The 19,544-nt window shown below is 41.7% G+C and overlaps 1 protein-coding gene across 8 annotated transcripts in view; it reads right to left on the reverse strand.

Annotated features, from left to right (window-relative positions):
* The window catches only part of UNC5D (unc-5 netrin receptor D), a 297,576-nt gene that overhangs the window by 32,363 nt on the left and 245,669 nt on the right, over window positions 1-19,544 (reverse strand). For all 8 annotated transcript variants that reach the window (XM_045007079.1, XM_045007082.1, XM_045007074.1 and 5 more), the window contains 2 exons: window positions 12,515-12,892; window positions 7,549-7,633 (listed from right to left, as the gene is read on the reverse strand). In XM_045007079.1, coding sequence (XP_044863014.1) covers window positions 7,549-7,633; window positions 12,515-12,892 — 463 coding nt within the window. The remainder of the gene's footprint in view (window positions 1-7,548; window positions 7,634-12,514; window positions 12,893-19,544) is intronic.

Below are 19,544 nucleotides of genomic sequence, written 5' to 3' on the forward strand. Positions count from 1 at the left end.
ATTGTTTTTACTCACAGCATTGTGGTTCTTCCCCAAGAAACAAAAGCTTGAATGCCAAATTGTCAAGGCTACGCAAAAACCATGAGCGCTTTGAGTGTTTTTATTACAGCAGTCGCCCTATTATTTCTGAACCCCAATAAGACATGGTATTGACTATTGAACGTGCAGTGCTGGAGGAGACACAGCTGGCAAGCTTCTCTCTCCTCCCCTCCCCAACAAACTAATTGAATTCCAGCATGCAATTTTTATTTATTTTTCTTTTAAATCTCTCCGGGCTTGCTGTTGGCAGCAGGTTGTTTTGGAGCATTAGTATATGAGAGACAAGAGGACCACACAAAGTCTCCTCTCCCTCCAGCCCCTCTGCATGAACAGCTGTGAAGAGTGTGTGGGGTTCAGGAATCAGCTGCTGTGAATGCGAGCACAATTTCTAGTCGAAATCTTATAGCTGATTAGGGGTTCTTAAATCATTTCTGTGCTCTGATGTGTAGAGCTGCTGTCACTACTAATGAAGTACTGTTTAGCATTTTGTGACCTAACATGCTCATCTTGCTTTTTTTTTTTTTTTTTTTTGAGAGAGAGAGAGAGAGAGGGGGGCCTAACAGTTGTTGTGTAAACCCTTCAGTAAGAGTGAACCTATCACATAAAGTGGTCAAAAAACACTTTGAAATCCTATTCCCCATTGAACACCCCCCGCCCTCCAAAAATAAAAACCTGGGTCCTGGATTTCCATCAGTCTCTTGCCAAAGTACTCACAGCACTGCCAAATTTCATTGTCTGCTAAGAAATCCTGTTATTCCTTATGCTCCAGACAACCCCACTACATCTGGCTTTCCAGTCCTACAGATTCACTTCCAGTCCTGAAACATCACTGCTGATGAGGACTCTGGCACATCACTGGCTATTCCCAAAAGTAATAGTAAAGGAAATGTATGCTGCTCCTAATAGATCTATTATTTCTCCTTTAAGTGAGTGCAAACTCTTTGTATGGAAAAACAAGCAGCCTATATTGATCAGTCTTTTGCTTCTGAATGTAGTTAATTTATTATTTGTATTGTAGTAGTACCAAGAGGTGCCACCCGAGACTGGACCTACGGTTGCCAACCCTCCAGGGTTGGCCTGGAGTCTCCCGGAATCAGCATTGATCTCCTGGTGAATATTGAAAGCAATCCAGGAGATTTTAATAGGATATTTTAAGAAAATGATATTACATCATGTTGGAGAAAAAAATATCTCCTAGAATAGCTTCAGTCACAGTTGGCAACCCTAACTGGACTCCTATTCTGTTAGAAGCCCAGTAGGAGGCAGTCCCTGCCCCAAAGAGCTTAAAGTCTAAATGGACAAGACAGACAAAGAATAGGAGAAAGGATTCATTATTTCCAAGGGTATGTCTACACAGCACAGTTAAACTGGGCTCTTACCTAGGTTTTAATCATAACTCCCCCTCCTCCCTGCCATCTACACAGCAAAACCTCTGAGCCAGGTTTGGAGGTCCCTTAAGCCCAGGGCGAGGGTTTTTTTTTAAAGCCCAGGCTCCACTGTAACTTAGGCTGGAACCCACCTGCAATGTAGTGAAGATGCAGGGAAAAATCACTCAGGTGCTAATAGTCCTCCAGTGCCTTTCCCACAATTGACTGAGAAAGAATCCTAAAGTCTCAGCACAAAGTCTCTTTGTCTCAGCACAAAGAACCATTGGCTGTGTCTCAGCCACACTCAGGTGAGAAGCGGTGAGGACATACTTATATGCAGATATGGCTTTGCAATGAGGATGCTCCCCCCTCCCCCCCGCATGCCAGTCACCTAGGTGTAACTGTAGATGTAGCCTATATTACAAATGAGAAAGGAAGGCACGGGACAACTAAATGACTTGCCCAAGGCCATAAAAAAGAATTGGTGACAGAGCTGGAATTGAATCCAGATTTTCTGTGTCATCCCTGTCTCTATGTGCTATTAATTTATTTCACTAGGAGACAACAGTAGTGGGAAGAATCCCCAGCACTGTCAGGCAAATAACATGTTCCTAGCTGCACTAATTCCAACCAGCCACAGTTCCCGGCTGTGTGTGAGTAACTCCAGTGATGTTCAGGGAGCAAGCCACCAGATTGCTGGCTTTTTTTTTTTTTTAAACACAGTATGGCTCCTGCTCAGTGCTAGCAGCTTAAGCAGGTTTAGAGAGAGAATTAAGCAAGGAGGCAAGAGATGTTTCACTCTAATTCTTGTTAGGGTCTGAATCAACAGGATTTTTGTTACTTTCTGAGAAATCAATATCCAATGTATTTTGCCAGCATCAAAGGAAGTATGGTGTTTTGAGAGCAAGCTTGCCTATTTCTTTCCTCTCAGGGAGCCTTTCAATGCATCCGTTATAAAGCCCCAGCAGCCAGCCCCATCCTTGAGGCTCTACGTGACAGACAACATAGTTATGATCATGAGACCTTTGTCTTGGACTCCTCTTAGAGAGATCACTGGTTCCATGGCTGATTTGGCCAGGAGCGCTGTGCTTCAAGACTCTGGAACATTTTAAGACATGGATTTCTTCTTCTTCTAGATTTAGCACAAGACCCACATTCCAGATGATTGGAGGACACCAATTCACAGCCAACACAGATGATTTGTGGTAGGAATTGGTATATTGCACAGATGATGGGACAAAAATTATGGTTTGGTTTTTGAAATGATAGCAATGCAAACAGAGCAGGGGGAAAGACCTGGGCTTAATTCAGAATGTCTTTTGATGTCTGCCTTCTCCTCACAGGGGTTGAAAGAAGGTGGTGATAGTAATGACTAGTCCAATATACTGAACAATCTCCGCCTTAACCAATGCATAAGATGACATGATCCCTGCCCCCGATAGCTTCCTGGAACCATACATTCCAGGGTCAACGCAGCCCTTCATTCTTAAGACATAGGTACATCTGTTCTGGGGGCCATTTAGGAAACTGGGGTAAAAAAATCTGTCTGGGGATTGGTCCTGCTTTGAGCAGGGGGTTGGACTAGATGACCTCCTGAAGTCCCTTCCAACCCTGATATTCTATGATTCTATCCACCTAATGTAGACAACAAATTAGACTGTGATATCTAAAAACCATGGAGGGTAGACAGTCTTTTGGATGAAACTTTACTAGAACTGCTATTGAATCATAAATGATTACACAGAGCAGAACTTTTGTAAGGAAAAGGGAACAAACATTCTTCACTTGAACCCTTAATTTAACCTTTCATCCACTGCTGTACAGTGAGCTGTCCACATGGCTGATGCCCTTCACTCAAGAGGTGGCTGCTTAATGAATATGGTCAGTAAAGTGATATAGAACTGTAACTCAGTATCAACCTGCAGAGATTGCAGCTTTTTCTGCCATGGGAAAAAGAAACCCAGGAGCAACAAAAGGCAACCAGGTTTCCTGCATATCAGTACAGGATGCTGCTGCTGCTAAACAAGTCTGTTTTATTCCAGCAAAGCTAAGATGGCTGTATCAATGCTGTCTCAGTTATTTGAAAAGGAAACATTGCCTGTATTATAATGGAAAAATAAATCCGTGTTTGCATTTGTTTCATTTTATAGGATTGCATTAAAAAAACCAAAACCTCCCTATAGTAACTTTCTGGTCTGGTTCTCACCACCCCTGTTTCTGCCCACAAAAATAAAACAGCAGGCAAAATTTGCTACTTGTATTTAATTAACCCATTTTAATTCACTTCTGCATAATCCTTGCAGATGAAACAGCTGCTTTTTTTCCTCCTTTCCTTCACATATCTTAATCTTTCATTGAAAATGATCAAAATACTATGGCAGCAGATGGGGATGGAATATAAAAGTTTTCACAAAGGAGTTCAGAAAAAAGCAGAAAAGTGTTTCACAATAAGTTTTGGAAAATATCCCTGAACTTTAAAATCCACAGACTGCTCTTTCTCTTGGTTTTTAAAGGAAAAAACACCTGCAATTATTTAGTTATCTAAGCTACTGTAACCAAATATTTATATGCAATAGTTTTCTTTTTTTTTTGAAATATTGTCCACTTTTCCTGTACCTGTATTCAATATAAACTGTCTATCACCGCACGCAAAGAGAAGAATGACTTTGTTTAGGAATCTAGGACTACGTGCTCCTTTCCTTGGACACAAGAGCATCTCCCCCCCTCAATCCCCCCCCCCCCAAAAGCTTGAAATTCACCACCAAAATTATTAATGCAACTTGTCTGTTCAGCTCAGTTTGGAATGTAAATTATGAAAGCACAATTGAAGGAAGCTAAAGAAACATGCAATAAGTGGGAGCCTATTTAATTACACTGTAAGAATGTTGTTTGGAATGTCCCACTGCATCTTGTAGCCAGTGGTAGTGATGGAAAGACTAATAAATCCAATCCTCACACCTACTGAGCGAAAGCAGGGAAATTTGTTGGAGGCCTCAGGCAAAGACTGAAGGGGAGTTGGGTTTCAGAACAGTTCTTGGTAACAGACTGAAAAAACAGAATTTGCACTTAATGGTAATGGAACAGACGATAAAATATGAAAACAAGTCAGAAAATTACATGATGAAGTATAAACAGCATCAAGCTACTGTATGGAATTAACTGTATGGAATTAACCATATGAAATTAAGCAGTTGTGCTCTAGCAACATATCAGGGCGTTGTTTCGACACTAATTCAGAGAGCAAAGTGATGCCTGGGTGACTTGAGCAGGTATAAAAACCTAAACTGCCAACAGTACCTTAGAGATCTCACATCCGAGTACTAGGCTGACACTGCTTAGCCAGAGATTTGTCAGGATCACAAGATAAAGAATCTCAGTGTAAACAGTAAGAGAAAAAGGCAAGTTGTACTCAGCAGAAGGGCAAACAAACCTTTAAAATGATGCATACTGTGGCTTAGTAGTAGGAACAAAAGGCAAATTTAAGATTTTAAGTGTCCTGGGCTTACTGATTTTTATCTTTAAGCAATCTTGATTTTATCATTAATTAATGTTAAGATTAATTGAAAAAAATACACCTCTCTAGTATATATTAACCAGACTTCTTGTGACAAACTCTCTTGAGTAAATACATCACTGGGGAAACTAAGTGACAGAGTTGCTCTAGCTTCTTGGGTCAAACTTAAGTCAATATGTACAGTAAAAGGGGAAGAAAACAACCCACTAACATGCCAGTTTCTCATGTGCATATCAAATACACTCAAATGGGAATACGTGGAAAGGAAAATAACTCAGGTGCAATGGTGGTGGCACTAAAGGCAAGAAGTGGCTAGCAGTTAGATAACACTTAGCACTGTTAAAAGTCCAGAAGGCCCTGAGTATTGTCTAATGATTGGAGAGAAACTTAGAGTCAGGGATGGGTGTGGATGTTTTTTAGCTCCGTCTCTCTTCCACCATTATGATTTCAGGCAAGATATTTCGGAACAAGTTTTCAAAAGTGCTTTCATTCTGGGTACCCAATCTAAAACACCTCCATCCTGATATTTACAGGTTCTGAGCACCCACATATCCTACATTTCTCAAGTTGGGCACCTCAAATTAGTAGACACACTTGGAAATTTTTGGTCTCATCTTTCCATCACAATTTGCCCATCTGCTGAATGCATGTAAACTCGTCTGCCTTACTAAGAAGCTTTAACTAATTAATGTTTGCATGGTTCATCTCAGGTTCTCAAAGCACCGGGAGACTAGTGCAGTTCCTAAGAGCTGCCAAGCCCCTTCAAGTCACAGATATCCCCACAAGAACTACCCTGATGAGACTCAGCTGAGGGACAAGGACCCAAAAGGAACCACGCAAGAAAAACAATGCAGTAGTAAGATTATTTGACTTAGAATAAATCAGGTCTGTGTCAGGAACTCAGTTTACAGTATTGAGTTTCTAGGTGATGTTTATTCCGTTTCACAATTTTGCATTTGAGGTAAAAGAAATTTGGGCTCTATTGTCACTAATTACAGGACAATCCTTCATTTTTAGAATCTAGTAACTGAAGTGAGCACACTTAGGTCACAAATGTAGCATATTGTCACAATGCTAGTATAAGGATGTGAGAGGAGGCAGGTGTGAAGCGGGTAGGGTGCTAGCCCTACTTCTCAATTAAGTAAAATTTTACTTTGTTCGCAAACACCAGGAGACAGTAGAGTTACAAAATTTTCAGACAGAACTTAGCAGAACCTAGAAAATAACTTGTGCCAAACTTAGCATTGCACATCAGCAAAATCCATTGGGCTCTGAAAAACAACTGACTGGTAGAGCACTTTGATTCTTTATAACCCATGTTGTGTGAAAAGTTAAAACCACTGGGAAACAGAAAATCCTTTTATGGGAACAGCTATCAAAAATCTGTTAAAACCATCTGTTTCTCTGGCTGTTTTCCTTCATAACAAAAAGGGGGGAAAAACTAATCTGAGGTAAGAGACTCTTGGTCAAATTCTACTTTCACACTGATGTAGATCTGGAGTAACTCCACTGGTTACAATATAGTTACTCCTGACATAAGTGATAGCAGAATTCAGACCTCCCACCCATGACTAATGGCCACCTCGTTTTTGAAAAGGTCCAAAAGAGTAGCTAGGTACATTTTATATGGCAGAGATAATGGCAGCACAAAAAACAGCTGCCTGAACTTACCAAAAGCTTAATAACAACTTTCCTTTTCCTTCTGTTTCTAACTCTTTGAAGTGCCTTTGCCCTGCATTATTTCTTTTTTGTGGATAAATAAAGGAGTTCATTCTCCCAGGCTTTTAATCCAGCACCACTGCAATCACTTTAAACACCCTCTTCACCACCCTGCCAAATGCAACGCACAAGGACCACACTTCTAATGGTCAAAGGGCAGTTAAGTTTCCATGGTCCACTCAATTCTTGCTGGGGCAATGTGACAGTCTGTCATCACAGACAGCCAACAAGAGAACAGACTCTGATAGTGACTTCAGAACAGAGTTATCTATAAGTTAGGAACTGGACTATCTATGCACTAAGAACTTGACTGAGAACCCATTTATTCATTTCCCAAAGGTCAACTGAATGTCCATAGGATGGTGATAATTATTCACCAGCAATGGGAAGAGTCAGACTGATAACCTAGAAGTACAAGATTCCTTACTAGAGACCCAGTTCCCCTGAGTTATCCAGTCCTTCAACAGAGTTCTCATATCTGAATGTGTTTTCAGAGTGGTAGCAAACAAAGTGCCTGACTGTGCTATTGCTTACCCCGGTAATTCCTGTGAAGTCAATAGTTATACCAGGGTAAAAGAGGGTGGAATGAGGCCCACATAATCCAATAATTAGGTAATAATAAAGGTAATAATTGGAGATATACCAATCTCCGAGAACTGGAAGGGACCTTGAAAGGTCATTGAATCCAGCCCCCTGCCTTCACTAGCAGGACCAATTTTTTTTGCCTCAGATCCCTAAGTGGCCCCCTCAAGGATTGAACTCACAACCCTGGGTTTAGCAGGCCAATGCTCAAACCACTGAGCTATCCCTCCCCCCCTTATTGGTATGATGTCTATCAGAAAAAGTATTTTCTAGGATTATGCTTTTCTGGGGGGCGGTATTGCCATGTGATATTTATTGGTTTCTCACCTGGACTCCCCTTGACTGATGGTAAGGTAGATTTCCCATGAGCTCTCTTCAGGGATAGCTCCATGCGGTATCAGCAAACTGACTCCTACAACAGAACAAGTTTAGAGGTTATTGTTGGACCTCCCAAATCCAAAGCTTCTGGAAATACTTAGGATGTAAAGAAAAACCTTCTGAATTATAACCCCTTGAAATGTATAATACCCTAGCAAAAAGCCTGTTTGAAAATGGTAGTACAGTGTGGGCCATTATCAAATTAAGGAAATAAACAAACCATTTTAATAAGATGTGTTAGTACGTACTACAGTATTTCCCAAAGGCCCCTATCAGTATCAGATCCTCACTGGGCTGGGCTTTTTGAGAACCTCTGACCTACATCATTCACTGGTGCAAAAATACCTCAAAGTCTGCTCTTTCAAACTGTGGTCTGTGGACCACCAGTGGTCCGCGAGCTCCATTCAGGTGGTCCAGGGGTTGTTCCCTCTAAGGTGCGTGCATGGGCGGCTGCACAAGAGAGAATGAAGGGACACCTACCTAATTAGTGGAGCCGTGTACGAGTGGCTCCACTAATTAGATGCCTGGACTCTGGAGAAGATGCCCATGTAAGATGAGGTGGTGGCCTTGAGGGGAATAGGGATAGGTGGGAGAGGGCAGTGCGGTGAGAAGTGGGGGGTGGATTTGGGACGTGCAGGGCTGCGGTGGCCAGAGAAAGAGGCTCGGGGGCTGCTGAGCCAGGGGAGAGAGGGCACATCCCTTGCATTAGAAAGGTAAGATTACTGATATTAAAATATTAGTTGTGCGCTTTTAATTGTAGAACAAAAAATGTTAATTATTATTAAGGTGTTTTTTTTTTAAATATAGCACTTTTGCCCAAAGCGCTTTACAATAGTTAGCTAACGGTACAAACAACATTTGGATAGATCATTAAGTGGTCCGCCAAGACCCTCAGCAATTTTCAAGTGGTCCATGGAAAAAAAAAAAGTTTGAGAACCACTGATGTAGGATGCGTAACCTTGATGACTGAACTCCTCTCTTCATCCCTAGGTATAGAAAGACTTCTCACCCACTCTGCCATTGCTGCCACCTGCACAGGAGGGACTCCTTTATGGAAACGAGAGGACTGCAGTCTGATGGGCTCATTCAGTCCTTAGCCCCTTTGCTGAGACTGCCAGCAAAGGTTCTGTTTAGTTCCAGTTGTGAGGGTGGTCTCAAACCCATTTCCGAGTGGGGACATAATAAAACCACTAACTTATTTAACGCAACCATCAGATTCAAACAACTTTCAGTCACTTCTGAACTAGGTCTGAATGCAACTCCAGCCACACAAAGGTGAAAGACTCTGTATCCCATTAAAAGTTCTCAGAGTCATCTAGTCCCCTACGGAATGTACTTCTGGCATTGACTTTATTCTTATTCTGTATGGTCAGATGATATAGCTATTTAGCTTAAAAAGAAAAAGAATCCAAATTTAAAATCCTCAGAAGCTTTTTCCTAGGTGTATACAGTCCACCGCAAAGCCAAGGACGTTCAGCCCAACCCAGCCCCACAGTTCATGTGGAGTTCCTGAGCTTTCTTTTCTCTGTAGCAATTGCTTTGAAGTAAATCTTTTACATCAGCTAACAGATAAGAGCCCACAGAGCACAGTTCTTCTCTTTAATGCATCTTCTTGTTTATGATAAGAAATGAACTGGCTACGCATGACAAAAAAGTCCTTTGCAAAAATAAAACCTCAGGGTTTCTTCCTCCCTCTCAAATAATGAAGCTCTCACCCTCTCTTTCATCAGAAGAACCAATGCTAGAGTAGAAAAGCATAGAACTTGGTGATTATAATTTCAATGGAGAGATGGCATCCTTCTAATAACATTACCGATGCAGCATGAGCTGTGCTCCTGTAAGCCTGAGAGCTGCTGTACAGTCATGCAGCCCAAGACTCATTATAAAATAAGTTATTTGTGCTTCCAATTTATGAACATTATTCAGTAACATGCGGGTTATCATTAGTCTCTTTCACTTGTGCTAAGTATGAGGCACATTAAAAAACCCTGCTTGGAGCCTCCTGACAATAGATTCATTATTAACTAGGTTTTAATATCAATACTAGAGAGGCATGGCCATCATTACACTGGTTAGATACCGTATTTATGATAATCCCCTAGGTACTACTCTCCCTGTATTGTTATTGGCACACGCTTTGATAGTTAGGGCTAACTTCAGGGCAACCATTTTCCTCCATTAGAATGGGATAGAGAGAAGTTAGCTCTTTTGAGATGCTGAGAAAATCCACAAATGTTTAAGGGGGTGGATTTTCAAAGGAACAAAGTACAGTTAAGGCAGCTAATTCCCAGTGAAGGTAGATAGTGGTTAGGTGCCTTCTGTGCTTTGAAATTTCCCAGTTATGAAGCATTTAAAAATGCCTGCCTCTTTTCAGGGTGAGCCCCTTTGGACAACAGTGAGTTTTGGTGAAAAACAAAAACAAAAAACACACACCCTTCCTACAGGATAGGAAGAAATTGAAAGGGCAGGACCACATTGTTGGACGTGCACAACAGTAGTTTGACATTCACAAACTTGAAGTCAAGCGTCACTCAGACAGAGCTGGAAATTGAGTCTGAGCTTACTCAGAGCTCAGAGGTGGCCTGAAATTATCACAGCTTCACCTCAGTCAAAGATCCGCTACCATCTTTCAACCCAGAAGAAAAAGTTATGAAGTAAAAAAAGGTAGATTGTCTAATATCTTGATGCTCTAGCGCCTAGAAAAAGTTGCTATTTTTGACATGACTCCAGCAATTGGCTTTGATTTGGGGAGGGGGGAGAGGGGGAACACCTGCTACCTGACAGCCTTTTATTTGATCTGACAACAGAACAACCTGTTCTGAGTTCTCTATTTAGTATTTTTTTTGCACAACAAATGCATGCACGACTTTCTTAACCTTTAAAATTAGCTTTGTTAGATCTCAAAAAGCTGTTGGAGTAAACCAATTATTTAAAAATTACATTATCTGTGCATTCTTCTTTGCCCCCATGTTATCCACCTAAATATCTATTAATATTATGAATCTTGTCATCTGTAAAGCTCCTTATAGTTTGTAAAGCTCAATTATTGTTTAAGGTTTCTGTAAGGATCTTTACTCAATGCTACATTGGCAAACGTTTGTCTTTAAATTGAATCTGCTGGTGCTTTTGATCAGGAGAAACTCATAATGGAGAGATCACTTACAAAAACAAACTGGATTTATAAAGATTTTCATTTCTTTTAGTTCATATGCACAACAGCCATTGCAGCGTATGGTTTGATGCTCCTCTTACAATGGTGTACATTGGAACTTACTCCATTGTGGCCATAATGGAGTTACACTGTTGTAAAGCCAACATAAATGAGGGAGGAAAGAACAGATTCCAGATTCTTTCAATGTGTCACCCTTGCATACCTTCAGATAAATCCTGAAATGTCTAGATGTTACTGTGATTTGCAATTGTCTGCAAGATTTTATTTCAGACTAGTAGTAGAAGGGGAAAAAGTAAATTGCATGGACCAAATACACCTGGAATTTGCTTGCTTTGTGGGATGAGCATTATTTAAAGTAATTTGATGCATAAGAAGAATTCCTTTGCCCATCATCACTTTTGATAGCTACACTGCCTTGATATATTTGCAATGTTCATTCCTGAACATACAAATCATCCACAGAGAAACAATTGCCTTGAATATATCATGCATTTCTGTGTGCTAAATATTATCACTTTTAATTACGTATTACTATCAATCTATTCTAAATACAAACTATGTTTTTGATGCTTTTTTTTTTTTAAAGCGGCAATGAAATATGAAGAGGAAGGCTGGAAATGGCATTTCATTCAAACAAACAGCAAGAGACAGGCCTGGATGCACAGAACAAAAGTTGTCAAGCGAAATCAAACTCTAGTCGAAAGTGAATCTCAACTCTAGGATCACTAGAATTCAAAAGGTGCCCAATTAGCTGGAAATAGTGGCATCAGGCCAGTTCTGACACACATTCCATTTCACAACTCCAAAAGGTGTAGTCAGCACCACATAAATGCACTGGCACAGTGTAATATGCTGCAGCGATGCAATCTTAATATCCTTTATTTGATTCTAATTTGGTTTCACACAGTGGCTGCAAGTTTAAAAAACTCCATTTCCTTTTAGCAATTAGCAAGCAGAGCTATGACGAGAATCTCACGCTAAGTTACAAAGCTTAAAAGGCACAAAGCAAACATCATCTATTAGTGATGCAAATTTAGCTCCTCCATTTCAAGCAAAGTTCTGATGCTCCACCCAGTACTGAGCTGGCAATTATCTCACAAGTGATGCAGTATGGAGATGTCCTTTCAGAACAGAACCAAGTTAGAAGGAAAAAAACAACAACCCTGAAAAATCCAAAACCAACAAACTAATTAGACCAACAGCTGCAGCCACACACAGTAGTTTTCATTCACAACAGTGGCTCGCCTCAGTGGTCTCTCATCATTATGATATCCCACAGATTTTTCTGTAGCATCGTCCTGATATCCAGCAATGTTCATTGGGTCAGTCACTGATATAATTAGACTGTGAGGGACAAATTGGAAAGGGGAGTCTAAGACCCTGATTCACCAATGAACTCCTGAGAGGAGCTCTATGGTGGGATCGAGAACCCGGTACGAAAAAGGGAGTTTTCTACACTGGCATAAGTTTCATGCTGAGGAGTCAGGAGAAGGTGTTCGATTATAACAGCTCAGACACAATGCTGATTTATCAACAGGTAATAAACCCTCATCTCTGAATTTGGCCCTGGTTGTAATCTTACTAAATGATCTGATAGTAACAACTGTCTTCTGGGTGAACAAGATTCCTGTTGTTTTCATATTTCCCAATAAGTGAGCTCCTCTCTTCTTTATATCACAAAATGATATCAAACATTAGGTCACAGCTTTCTTGTGTGCTTTCAAAAGAAAATGATTGACCCACCTGTGTTTGGCATCACTAATCGACCACCCAGATGGCCAAAAATGCCAGTCGTTCTCAGCTCACTTCTTGTTGAAAGAGATGACAGATTCTGAATGTATGTAGTTTTGTTCCTGGCATGTATTGTCGTGAAGCCTCTGTTGTTCCCATGGGGAAATGTTCCAGAATGTGCCTTTCCATGATACTCGGCCCGCTCCGTCACTCCCAGGGAAACCATGAATGAACTCTGAACTTTGACCTTGATGTCTGACAAGGGATTAAAGAGTGAAGATTCTGTCATGAGCTCCTTGTCCATAGGGTCCTGCAGACAGATGGGTCCGCTGTACGTTCTGCTCACTGTCAAGTCAGGCTGCATGGATGAGTTCAGAAGCAGGGAGTTACCTGATGAAAGGAAATTGATTGAGTACTCAGGTACCATTTTACAAGCAAGGGAAACTGTTATGTGCATAGTGGTTCCTAGAAAAATGTCTACATACCAGAATTTAATCTGAGCAATGGAAAAAACAGGGGAAGAAGGTGGAGTTCCACACCCACACAGGGAAAAGTCTGTTTACCCACCTTTCCATTTTATGTTGTATCTTACAATTTCAGAGTGTGGCCCAGTGGTTAAAATAGAGGACTGGGTGTTAGAAGTCCTATATTCTATTCTTGATTTTGCTACTAATTCACTGTATGACCTTGGGTAAGTCACTTTAACTGGAATTTTCAAAAGCACCTTAGTAACTTACAGTTGGGCTTGTGCTCATATGTCAGTGAGGTGCTTTCGAAAATCCCCCTTTTACTTTTCCATGCCATGGTTTCCCTATCTATAAAAATGGATAGCATTTTCCTACACAAAGAGGAGACTTGTGAGGCTTAATTAATGTTCGTAGAGTGCTCGGAGATCCTCAGATAAAAGTCGCTGTACTAGAAATGCACAATATACTTTCTGCAAAGTAATTCTTTTGTTATTCACTTTAGCTCAAATTATAGGGTCCTTTAGGGTACTAATTCAGTGGCCAGTCTGGAAATCAATGGTGTCAGTTCTATATTAACTACAAAATTTTGGGTGCCCGACTCTTATGTGGTGTAACTCCTTTGGCTTTAACGGAGCAAAGCTGAGGATCTAGCCCTTGATATCTATGGGCATCTAATGATCCTTTGTTGCAACATATCCACCTCACATATTGGCAATAAAAAACTGCACTTAGAAGATAATGTGTCTCCCTCTTCTGTTTGCAGTTAAACTTTTAAAAGCAATCCAGGCAATATAACAAAGAATAAAACAGAACAGATGCGGGAAAATTATTCTGTTGGGCTTCACCAATGTTAAAGCAGAATATTTTCTGATCTAGTTCCTGATCTTGCAATGAGCTCCATATAGGTAAAAAAATCCCAAGCCCACATGGAACCTTAGTCAAGTGGATATATGCAGGTGCCTAGGATCTGCCGGTACAAAGTGCGTTGAAGGATTTGTGCTTCTTGCCAGATCAAGTTAAAACTTTAAAACAAGCCAGCCTCAGAGGCTAAGAGATGTCTATAAAATGTACTGTTCTCAGAACACAGACTCTGAGATGCAAGGTTTTATCCTTGTTTTGATAATTCCTAGAGAAATGTGCATGAATTCATCACACTGGCATCCTCCTTCAGACCTCTTCACTACCACCCATCCAGCTTTCCTCTCATTTTCCAATGCTCTCAGAAATCAGAATCACATGTGGCAATGTCCCAAAGGAGATGAAACAATGCAATAGATCTAAAGGATACTTGAACACTATATTTTCTATGCTCCAGGCTGTGTCAAGGCACATGTAACCAAGGAATCAAGTGTAAACCAAATAAAAACATGTCTGAACACCAACTCTTTTAGTGAGCCTAGAGGAAGGTATGGATTCAGGCTTGAAGGAAACTATGTTGACTAGAAATGTGGGACCACAATTATGCAGAAAAGGTTCGCTCCAAATCTAATTCTGGGTGCAGACTGACTCAGAGAACACCAGTTGAAAGAGGAGGAGAATCAATAAATTTAAGGCCTAAATTTTCAAGAAGGACTTGTGATTTTTAGGTTCTCAACTTGAGTCATTTAAAAAGCATCTGATTTTTCACAAAGTGCTGAGCGTACCCACCCTTTGAAAATTAGGCCCTTTTAATAGGTCTCAAGTTGGACTGCTAACATCACTAATCATTCTCAAAAAGTGTAGAATCTGGATCCCTCAAAAGCTCCATTCTCACATACTTGCAGATCCTTTCATTTCAGCTCAGGTCAAAAGATCCATGTCTAATCTGCACAAAAACTTGAATTGCAGACAAAATGTCCTCTGCAGTTCTAGCATCCACTGAATATTTTCCTCAGCACCACTGATAAATAAGGCAATAGACACTTTAGCTGCTTACTCATTGTGGGTAATGACTGCTCTAATGCATATTTCTAACCAGATGCTGCTGCCTTTGGTATGATTTCTCTTTAGATGAAAATAAGCATAATTTTTAAGCCTTTCTTTGCAGCTTTCAGCATCTTAAAGGTGGGGGGGAGTCATTCCAAAGACCTGCCTTTTTTGGTTTTTCTTTTTAAAATGATGTTGCTGTCAATATAACACAGCAGCAGAGATTCTTACTATATTTTCTCCAACTCAGATGATATTAAAGAAACTGAGTGTATTGGATGTTTGTGTACAGCTGATTAGCTTCGAATGTAAAAAGAATTCCCAGCTACACCAACTCTTTCCTACCCAGAAGGCGGCAATTAAGCAAGTTGCACCATTCCTCAATTAAACATGATAGATAGATTAGATAAAAACTTCTAGGCTTCTCTAAGCATAATGTACTTAAAACCCTCCTACTGCTAACCTCCAGCATGCTAATGTCAGAAGAACTAGTCTCTTCATCTAAATGAATTAGGGATTACTACAAAAGAGATTATTCTAAACTAGGAAGGTTAAGATTTGGGGATATCACATGAAGCTGTCAACTGAAGAAATCAAATCACGAATAATATGGGATGGATTCTCCTCTGCCATATTTGGGTCAAAATGATTTTCTGGGCCAATCTGCAACTACCTCAACGTAAAACAGAGTTGCCCAAGAGCTGCCCTAGTTTATGGCATTTGGCCATTGTTCCCAAAGACTGTTCAACAGCTAAAAATTGCAGATTAGAGCTGCTCTTTCCCCTCACCTCACATACCTCTGACATGTTCCTTACATCTTGGTATGGGAGCGGAGTAAACTGGCTTTATTCTAGTTAAAGGTCACCTTTCCATACAGACTGATGCCAGGTTATGGCTTCTTTGAGCTACCTTTATCATTCCACAGAGCCAGACTGAGGAGACAGAATCTGGTTCTATATATTAGGGTTTCCAGTTTTAAAATTTATGCCAATAAACTCCCACCAAAACAATTTGCAAGTGATACACTGAGGTGGGGGGGGACAACAAGCCAGATGTTTTCTGTTTTTTCCGATGTTTGAGAGAGGGTTCTACAGTCCCTAGAGGTCTCATCTGTCTAGATTTTTATATCATGCTCATCACCATGTTATCTGAGTATCTGAATCTCATTCCTAGCTGTGTGGCATTCTGAAGAAACTAAAGCTGTAATTGGCCTAAGAACAAAAAACACAAATCAGAAAATCACATATGTATCTAAGTTCTAAGAGCCAGATCCCAAAGCCAAAGTTAATGCAAAGACTCCCACTAAGATCAATGGAATTTGGATCCAAGCCTTAAAACCTGGATCCACCAAAGCATTTAAGCTTGTGGCTAAAATATGTTAAATAGTGACTTATAGGTATGGCTGAGGGGTGGGGGTTAGAATACATGTGAAATCTCAGACTATTTGGGGGCTTTTTGTTTGTTCGCAAGTATTCATTTTAAAAATTCCAAAAACATCCAAAGTAGCTGCAACTGAACTAATGCATCCTCAAATATAAGAAACTGTCTGTGTGGGCATTTCTATGGTGCCTCTGACTGAGGAGTCTGTGCAACATTAAAACCAAACCAAAATCTCCCACACAAAACCCAAAACAAGATTTTTATAACAAATTAGCTTCTTATTTAATTTGGAAGCTCAATCTCAGATAATGTGGAAAAGATAAAATTGCAAATTATATATCACTCTTCACAGGCAACCTGTACGTCCAAATAAATGACTAAAATTCCTCTGCATCCCAAAGTTGTTTTTATTTATGCTCTGTGGAGTATGTCTCTCTTGGAAAGCAGAATGTGTGTGTGTGTGTGCGCGCGCGTGCTCACGCACACACGTGCACCAATTGCAACATTTCACTTTCCTAAAGAGAGAGAGAAAAAAAAAAGGGCCACTTTCACACCCACCCACCCACCCTCAATAAGGCCAGCATCTAGTTTAGAATAGTGGTACCAAATCAAGAAACACAAGATTTTATAATGATCACCACTTTAGTTCAAAATCTCATTTTTTTGTCCAAGGAAATATTCCAGGAAACCGACTGCTTTTTAGCATGGAGCTTTATTTATGTCTTGTAAAATCTATCAGTGACTTTCTAAAGTCCTTTAACAAAAACAAAAAAAAGCAAATAAATATATTTTCACAACTGTGCGTCTTCGACTATTCCATATATATCTTAGGATATAGAAATTTGCATGCAAACAATGTAACATAAAATGCTTGAAAATGAGTTGTTTAAATTAGGACTATAACAAATGAAAATTTAACCACTTTCAGTTGGGAACCAAAAATAGAAGAAATAGGAACTGAGTAGGAATTTACTAAATGCTAATGATTTCTGCATTTTTTAGTTGTCAATGCAGTAGAAGAAGCTAATAATATACTCAACTTCTAACACACATACAGAGGGATAAACTGAGGCAAGCAGAGATTAGTCACTTGTCTGAGTTCACACAGAAATAGGCGGCAGAGATAGGAAAAGACCCCAGAATTCCAACCGCCAGGCCCAACCCTTGCCACTAGACCACACACCTTGCTCTGCATAAGCCAGTTCCACCCTCCTGTGGACAGGGCCGCCCAGGGGGGGTGGCAAGTGGGGCAATTTGCCCCAGGTCCCGGGCTCTGCAGGGGCCCCCAAGAGAACGGCTGAAGCTCCTGCCCCAGCCCGACCTGATCCCATCTCCGCCCCTCTCCCGGAGCCTCAGCACACCCAGGGCTGTCCCTGAACAGCTTCAGCCTGACTCCGGTGGGGCCTGAGCTCCGCCCCGCTCAGATCCGCGTGATAAGGGGGCAGGGCTGCGAGCTCCAGGCTGAGTGGAGGAAGCTCACAGCCCCATCTCCTTTATCCTGGGGCTCTGAGCAGGGAGTAGCTCGCAGCCCCGCCCCCTTACCACGCGGCTCTGAGCGGGGCAGAGCTCAGGCCCCGCCGGAGCCACGCTGCACAGCTGTTCAGGGATGGCCATGGATGCAACGCGCTGAAGCTCCGGGTGAGGGGGGAGCCGGGCGTAAGAGGCCGGGACTGGGCGGGGGGGGGTTACTAGGGGACAGGGAGTCTTGGAGACAGTCAGGGCATAGGGAGGGGGCAGAGGTTGGGGGGGCGGTCAGGGGACAGGGAATGGGGGGTTTGGATTGTGGGTGTTCTGGGGGTCTGTCAGGACTCAGCGGAGGGGGTGGATAGGGGTCGGGGCAGTCAGGGGACAGGGAGCAGGGGTGGGGTCCCGGGGTGGTGGTGGTGGTGGTGGTGGTGTCGTTGTCTTTGGGGGATGGTGAGGGGACAAGGAGCAGGATGGGTCGGGGATTCTGAGGGGGGGGCAGTCGGGGGGCAGGAAGTGGGTGGGGGTTGGATAGGGGGCACAGCCTTCCCTACCCTGAAGCTCATTCAGCAGTTTGAGGCTTGCAGAAGAGCCAAGCTGTTAGCTTTTCCATTAGGGCTACCATCCCTTTCACTTCTCAAATGCCAAGTTATAGTCTATATTTAATTTCAGTGCCATAGGGAGATTCATGTCAGGGGAGGGTAGCTTCATTTAAAATTAGCCACTGGGGGAGGGATTACATGAGACGAGCAATATCCTTCCCAACCCTACGAAGGGAACCCCCCACACACACATTCCCTGAGGCCCCAGAGGGGTTAATTCAGTGGTTCTCAAACTTTTATCCTGCTGACCCCTTTCACATAGCAAACCTCTGAGTGTGACCCACCCCCTTATAAACTGAAAACACTTTTTTATATATTTAACACTATTATAAATGCTGGAGGCAAAGCAGGGTTTGAGGTGGAGGCTGACAGCTCGCGACCCCCAGTAATAACCTCGTGACCCCCTGAGGGGTCCTGGCCCCCAGTTTGAGAACCCCTGGGTTAATTTAATTTTAGCACCCTGTGTCCATTCACATGGATGTGCTATTTTGAGCATTTCAGTTTTCACAACATAGGCTCATCCCAGATTCTAGACCAAGGTCAAATGCTCAGTTCGTGGAGTATGTACATAAGCTATACTAAAGACAAACCCAGAGTAACCATCTCCAGTTTGTGAGGGACCCCATGGAGCCAGTCTCTAGGAAACAGATAAATGCATGGAGGTTAAGTCCATTAATGGCTATTAGCCAGGATGGGTAAGGAATGGTGTCCCTAGCCTCTGTTTCTCAGAGAGTGGAGATGGATGGCAGGAGAGAGATCACTTGACCATTACCCGTTAGGTTCACTCCCTCTGGGGCACTTGGCATTGGCCATTGTCGGTAGACAGGATACTGGGCTGGATGGACCTTTGGTCTGACCCAATATGGCTGTTCTTATGTTCTAACCTAAATGAACCCAAAGTTATGGAGACAGATATGAGTCAAGGAAGCCAGCAGAGTATCAGAAACCTGGAAATATCTCTGACTGGACGGGCTCAGGCGATTGGTCAAGCTGAGGTGGTTCAAAAGTTTTGGATTTTTTTTAAGCAGAATTCTTTTATTGTTTCTTTAAACAATCAAACACAGCAAGCAGCAGATATTTGGCCACACACTTCTGAAACCCCAAACCATATTCAGGTTTTGGCAGACTAATTTCAGCTTTTCAATTAAAAAAAACCACAACAAATTTTGAAGGGAAGCAGACACTGTCCGTGATTATTTTCTGCTTTTTAAAAACCCCTAGTTT

This window comes from Mauremys mutica, chromosome 2 (genome assembly GCF_020497125.1).
Source record: "Mauremys mutica isolate MM-2020 ecotype Southern chromosome 2, ASM2049712v1, whole genome shotgun sequence".
In the NCBI taxonomy this organism is placed as follows: Eukaryota; Metazoa; Chordata; order Testudines; family Geoemydidae; genus Mauremys; species Mauremys mutica.